This window comes from Molothrus aeneus, unplaced genomic scaffold, assembly GCF_037042795.1.
Source record: "Molothrus aeneus isolate 106 unplaced genomic scaffold, BPBGC_Maene_1.0 scaffold_30, whole genome shotgun sequence".
In the NCBI taxonomy this organism is placed as follows: Eukaryota; Metazoa; Chordata; class Aves; order Passeriformes; family Icteridae; genus Molothrus; species Molothrus aeneus.
Genome location: NW_027098964.1, coordinates 4,602,329 through 4,609,169, shown reverse-complemented (window position 1 = coordinate 4,609,169; position 6,841 = coordinate 4,602,329). Strand labels below are relative to the sequence as shown.

Genomic DNA, 6,841 nt, shown 5'->3' with positions numbered 1-6,841 from the left:
GGTATATCCCAGCATGGCTTGCGGCATTTCCGCCCCGGTATATCCCAATATACTTTGCGGCATTTCCGCCCCGGTACATCCCGAGATCCTTTGCGGCAGTAGCGCCTCGATAAATCCCGACAACCTTTGCGACAATATTGCCCCGGTATATCCCAGCACACCTTGCGGCATTTCCGCCCCGGTATATCCCGATAGCCCTTGCGGCATTTTCGCCTCGGTATATCCCGGCACCTTTTGCAGCAATGCCCCGGTATATCCCAGCATCCCTTGCGGTAGCAAGGCCCCTCTATATCCCGACATCCCTTGCGGAAATTCCGCCCCCGTATATCCCAGCATGCCCCGCGCTCCCTCACGGCCGCCATGGCGCAGGGCCGCCCCAAGGCCGCGGCCAAGCGCCCTAAAGCGGCGGCGGCAGCGGCGGCCCGGAGCACTCGGGGCCCACGGAAAGGAGGTGCGGAGGCTCCCAAGGCCCGGGGAACGCGGCCGAGGCCGGTCCCGTGGTCCCTCCGTGGATCCCCGAGTGAGGGCGGGACCAGGCCTCAGGCATTGGGACTATGAGGGAGGCCCGGTTGGGCGGGGGGGTCCCGGTGGAGCCCTGGGGGGTGTCCGGTGCCCTCCTGAGGGGTCTCAGCTCTCCGGGGGTCTCACGGCAGCCTCGCTCCCCGCAGGCCGCACCATCGCCCCCAAGAAGCTCCGCGTGATCCAGCAGCAGAAGCTGAAGAAGGTGAGGAGGGGTCCCTGAAGGGGCTGGGGCAGGGGGGGTCTCGCCGTGCTCCCCCTCACCCCTTCCCCGATGTTTTGGCAGCGCTTGGAGGTCGGGATCCGGATGCGGATCGAGCAGGAGACCGTGCAGCGAGCGCAGGGAGCGCTGCCCAAAAAGCTGGCGCTGGTCACGGCGCCCAAGGCCGGCAAGGACAAGGACAGAGCCAAGAAGGGCCGCGGCTGAGACCTTTAAAATCCCGGGGAACGAGACCTGAAACCCCCCCAAAAACCCCAGGAACGAGCCCTGAACCCCCTTGCTGAGCTCCACAATGGTCTGGGGGAGGCTGGGCTGAGAACAACCCCAAAATCCCCAGGGAATGACCCCTGAACCCCCCAAAATCCCCAGGGAATGACCCCTGAACCCCCCAAAATCCCCAGGGAACGACCTCTGAAACCCCCTCCGTGAGTTGTGCAAGGATTTGGGGGACTCCTGGCTGATAACAACCCCTGAACCCGCCCTCAATGAGCTCCACAAGGGTCTGGGGGAGTCTGGGCTTCTCTCAGCCCCCCAAAACCCCCAGGAATAACCCCTGACCCCCCCCCCCTTGAGCCCCCCAAGGATTTGGGAGTGTCCAGGCTGTTCTCAGCCTGCCAGTAAGTAATAAAAGAGATTTTTTATATCCTGCCCACCCCTACGGGCTGTGTTTGATTTTTTTGGGTCACAGAAAGGATTGGGGAACTCCTGGAGGGGATGTTTGGGGAGGGGGAGTGAAGATCTGGGTGGGTCCTGAGGGTGTCCCGGGGGTCTCGAGGGTCTCTGGGTCCCCAAGGGGGTCCCGGTGTCTTCAGGGGGTTCTTGGGGGTCCTGTGGGTCCTTGAGAGGCTCCTGGGGGGGATCTCAGTATCTTGGGGGAGGTCTCGGGGGTCCCGATGGGTCTGGGGGTGCTCTCAGAGGAGTCTCAATGCATTCCTGGGGGTCTCAGTGGGTCTGGGGGTGCTCTCAGAGGGTTCTTGGGAGGGTTCCCGATAGGTCTGGGGGGGGTCCCGGGGCTTTGGGGCGCTCCCGGTGGGTCTGGAGGTGCCCTCGGTGCATTCCCGGGGGTCTCGGCGGGTTCCCGGGGAGTTTGGGGCCCTCCCGCCCCTCTCCCGTTTCTCGCCGCTTCCCCAACTTTATGAATGAACCCCAAACCCCGCCCCTTCCCTTGGCTCCGCCCCCACCCACTCTGATTGGCCACCCGCGCTTTGACTGACAGCTCGCACCGCCCCGCGCTGATTGACAGCAGAGGAAACCGCGCCAACCAATAGGAGCGCAGCGAGGGCGTGGCCACTCCTTAAAGGCACCGCGCCCTTTTTTTTGGGGCGGGGCAAATCCACGTGTGGCACCTCCCCTCCCCCCACCATGGGTGTGACCGCTTCGAGGGCGTGGCCAAAAGGCGAAACCACGCCCCCAATGACGTCAGGGAAATTCCCTGGAATCGGCGCCGCCGGGTTTATTTTGGGAAACAAACAGGGAACGGTTGGGGGAGGGGCTGCGCGCCGAACCCTCCCCTCCCCCTCCGGGGGCCTCTCGTGGGGCGGGGCCCCCCCCGGACCCCCCCAAAAATCCTCCCGTGACTCACCCGGAGCCGCCGGGGCTCGCCCGGGACCGGGAAAGGGGGGGAGAGAGGGAAAAACAGCGAAATCCCCCACAAAAAACTCCAAAAACTCAAAATTCCCGCCAAAAAAACCCCGGGATCCCCCCCTCCCCCAAAAAAACTCAAGTTACCCCCCCAAAAAACCCGGATCCCCCCCAAAAAAAACCCCAAAAACTCCAAGTTCCCCCCAAAAAACCCTGGACCCCCCAACAAAAAAACCCCAAAAACTCCAAATTCCCCCCAAAAATCCCAGGATCCTCCCCAAAAAAAACCCAAATTCCCCCCAAAAACTTCAAATTCCCCCTAAAAAAACCCAAATTCCCTCCAAAAACCCTGGATCCTCCCAAAAAAAAACCCCAAATTCCCCCCAAAACCCCAAATTCCCCCCCAAAACCTCAAATTCCCCCCCAAAAAAACCCAAATTCCCCCAAAAATCCCTGTCTCCCCCTCAAAAAAAAGAAACCCCAAAATTCCCCCCAAAATCCTGTGACCCCCCCCCCCCTCATTTTTGGGGTTTTGGGGGCCTGGGTGAGCTCAGGGATCGACAGAAGGAATTTTTGGGGAGGGGTCTTTATTTGAGGGGGGCAGGGGGGGTCTCCTGGGGAATTGGGGACCCCCGGGGGGGTTTTTGGGGTGCGGGGGCCCGACCCCTGTTCCTGCTGAACTGAGCCAGTTTATGCAAAGCAACTGCAAATCAGCTCAGCGGGCACCGGGGGCGGCGCCCGGGGGCGCCCGGGGGTCCCACAAACCGGGGAGGGGTCCCACAAACCGGGGAGGGGTCCCCAAACTGGGGAGGGGTCCCCAAACTGGGGAGGGGTCCCACAAACCGCGGAGGGGTCCCACAAACCGCGGAGGGGTCCCCACAAACTGGAGAGGGGTCCCACAAACCGGGGAGGGGTCCCGTGATTCCCTCCTCCCGCTGCACTCTGAATTTTGGGGTGGAAATTCAAGGTTTTTAGGGCGATCCTGGAGCTCTAAGGGGCTTTTTTTGGGGGGGGGGGGAGCGTCTAAAATTTTAATTTTAATTTTTTTGGGGGTGGGTGGTTCTGTGATTCCATCATGTCGCGACACTCTGAATTTTTGGGGTGAAATTCAAGGTTTTTAGGGCTAATCCCGCGGCTCTAAGCGGGGTTTTTTTGTGGCGGGGCCGCCTAAAATTTTAATTAATCTTCAATTTTTGTTATTTTGGGGAAGGGTCCCACAAAGTGTGTGTGGTGACGGGGTTCCTATGATTCCCCCATCCCGCTGCATTCTGAATTTTGGGGTGAAATTCAAGGTTTTTAGGGCTAATCCCGCAGCTCTAAGCGGGTTTTTTTTTGTGGTGGGGCCGCCTAAAATTTTAATTAATTTTCAATTTTTGGGTCCCACAAAGCGGGGAGGGGGGGGGGTCCTGTGTGTGTTCCCATCGTGTCGTGACACTGCGAATTTTCGGGCTGAAATTCAAGGTTTTTAGGGCCATCCTGGAGCTCTAAGCGGGTGGGGGGGGGGGGGGCGGTTAAAATTTAAAAATTCGAATTTTTTGTTGTTGTTGTTGTTGTTGTTATTTTGGGGAGGGGTCGTCCCTCAACGCGGGTAAAAGGGGGCGGGGGGCGGAACTTAGCCACTGTGAACACGGCGCTGCTGGACTCTGTTCACAGGTGGGCTAAGCCCTGCCCCCCAAACACCCCAAAAAACACCCCAAAAACACCCCAAAAACACCCCCAAAAAAACCCAAAATAAACCAAAAATAAACCAAAAATAAACCAAAAAAATCGCCCCCCTCCCCAAAATAAAAGAAACCGAACGGAAAGTGCCCCTCCCCGGGCAGGCGGTGGGGGCTGGGGCCCGTTGGAAATCCCTGGCAATGTGATTTTGGGCTGAAAAGGTAAAAAATCCCAAAGCCAGGAACCCCGGCGGGCGGCAGCGGGGTGGGGGGGGGAGGGGGGGGCGCTCGGACCCCCCCCCCGCCAATGGTGGGGGAGGGGCGGTGGGGGGAGGGGTCGGGGACCCTCCCCCCCCCTCTCAAGGTGAGGGTCCCGGTGCTCCCGCGGTGGCGTCCGAGCGAGGGGGGGGCACCTGTGGGGGGAAAGGGGGAGAAATGAGGGGGGGGGGGGTCTCACCTGGGGGGGTCCAGGTGTGTGGGGAGGGGTCTCCAGGTGGTTTTGGGGGGGGGTCTTCAGGTGTTTTGGGGGATCCAGGGGGGGGAGTTCAGGTGTTTTTTGGGGGGGTCTCCAGGTGTTTTTTGGGGGTCTTCAGGTGGTTTTGGGGGTCTCCAGGTGTTTTTGGGGGGGTCCAAGGGGGTCTTCAGGTGGTTTTGGGGGTCTCCAGGTGGTTTTGGGGAGGTCCAGGGGGGTCTCCAGGTGTTATTGGGTGGTTTCAGGTCATTTTGGGGGGGTCTCCAGCTGTTTTTGGGGGGGGTCCAGGGGGGTCTTCAGAGGTTTTTTGGGGGGGTCCAGGGGGATCTCCAGGTGGTTTTGGGGTTCCAGGTGTTTTGGGGGGTGTCTCCAGCTGTTTGGGGGGGGCTCTCCAGGTGTTCTGGAGGATCTCCAGGTGAGCTCCAGCTGTTTCTGGGGGGGGTCCAAGGGGGTCTCCAGGTGGTTCTGGGGGTCCAGGGGGCGTTCCAGGAATTTTGGGGGGATCCAGGGGGATCTCCAGGTGGTTTTGGGGGGGGGGGTGCGGGGGGGGGGGGGTGTTCAGGTGTTTTTGGGTGGTTTCAGGTCATTTTGGGGGTCTCCAGGTGTATTTAGGGGTCCCAGAGGGGGTTTCAGGTGTTTTTGGGAGCGATCCAGGGGGGTCTCCAGGTGTTTTTTGGGGATCTCCAGGTGTTTTTTGGGGGTCTCCGGGTGTTTTTTGGGGATCTCCGGGTGTTTTTTTGGGGTCTCCGGGTGTTTTTTGGGGTCTCCGGGTGTTTTTGGGGATCTCCAGGTATTCTTTGGGATCTCCGGGTGGTTTTTTGGGGATCTCCGGGTGTTTTTTGGGGATCTCCGGGTGTTTTTTTGGGGATCTCCAGGTGTTTTTTGGGGATCTCCAGGTGTTTTTTGGGGGTCTCCGGGTGTTTTTTTGGGGTCTCCAGGTGTTCTTTTGGGGATCTCCAGGTGTTTTTTGGGGATCTCCAGGTGTTTTTTGGGGGTCTCCAGGTATTTTTTGGGGATCTCCAGGTGTTTTTTTGGGGATCTCCAGGTATTTTTTGGGGATCTCCGGGTGTTTTTTTGGGGATCTCCGGGTGTTTTTTGGGGATCTCCAGGTGTTTTTTTGGGGATCTCCAGGTATTTTTTGGGGATCTCCGGGTGGTTTTTTTGGGATCTCCGGGTGTTTTTTGGGGGTCTCTGGGTGTGTTTTTGGGGTCTCCAGGTGGTTTTTTGGGGATCTCCAGGTGTTTTTTTGGGGTCTCCGGGTATTTTTTTGGGGCTCTCCGGGTGTTTTTGGGGGTGTCCAGGGGGGTCCCGGGCTAGGGGACCCAATGTGGAGATGGGATGGGGACACAGAGGGGACACAGAGGGGACGCTGGCACCGGGACAGGACCGGGACAGGCTCGGGGACGCCGCACGGTGACAAAGTTGGGGACACAAAACCGGGACGGCTTTGAGGCCACCACAGCGGGACGCGGCTCTGGTGGCTGTCCCCAAGCCCAGCCCCGGCCCGTGCCACGTCCCCAGCGTCCCCTCGCTGTCCCCTCGCTGTCCCCTCGCTGTCCCAGCCCCTCCAGGACCCCCTGGATGTCGCCGAGGTGTCGCGACCCGCGTGTCCCCCCCCCCCCCCCCGCCCGTCCCCGGTGTCCCCTCGGTGCCACCCCCGCTTGTCCCCCCCCCCCAGCCGTGCCCGGTGGCCTCTCCGGTTGTCCCCGATGTCCCCGGGGCTCTGCAGGCGCCATGTGCGACCCACGAGGCCCCGCCCTGTCGTGACATCAGCGTCGTCACGACAACGGGGCGACTTCAAAGGGAATCGGGTGGAACCGGCCCAAAAAATGGGGGTAAACAGCGGCGGCGGCACCGGGGGCGGGGGGGGGGGGGTCCGGGGGGGTTTGAGGGGCGCCCCCACCCCATCTCCACACCGGGGGGGTCGCGACTATCGCGACAGTCAGCGGTGTCGCCGGTACCGGAGGTGGCGGCAGCGCCACGAGGCCGGGAGGGGTCCGGGGAGGGGTCCCGGGATTTGGACCCCCCCCCCCCCTCCGCGCTAAATTTTGGGGTGTTCCCCTCTGGTTTATTGTTTTTGGGGGGGTGCCGGTTTTGGGGGCCCCTCCCCGGTTTTTGGGGGCCCCTCCCCGGTTTTGGGGGCCCCTCCCGGTGCCCCCCCCGGCGCCAGGGCGGTGCCGGTTCGGCCGCCCCGACCGGCTCCGGCTCCCGCGGCCCCGGGCGGGGGCGGCACCGGGCGGGGAATGGGGGGGGCTCTGGGGGGGGTGCCCGGTGCCAAAATTCCCAAATTTCCCGAATTTCCCAAATAATTCCCACCTTCGGCCCCAAAACGGGAGTGGGGAAAAGGGAAAAAGCAGCGGCGCCGCCCGGAATGCGGGAATTTGGGGGACG

The 6,841-nt window shown here is 61.3% G+C and overlaps 1 protein-coding gene across 1 annotated transcript; it reads left to right on the top strand.

Moving 5' to 3' along the window:
- Nucleotides 1-317: 317 nt before the first annotated feature.
- Nucleotides 318-1,387, top strand: CUNH19orf53 (chromosome unknown C19orf53 homolog). The gene is made up of 3 exons (XM_066570562.1): nucleotides 318-451; nucleotides 669-724; nucleotides 806-1,387. Exons 1-3 carry the CDS (start codon nucleotides 361-363, stop codon nucleotides 944-946), a joined length of 288 nt encoding a protein of 95 aa, XP_066426659.1. The 5' UTR covers nucleotides 318-360; the 3' UTR covers nucleotides 947-1,387.
- Nucleotides 1,388-6,841: the final 5,454 nt, after the last annotated feature.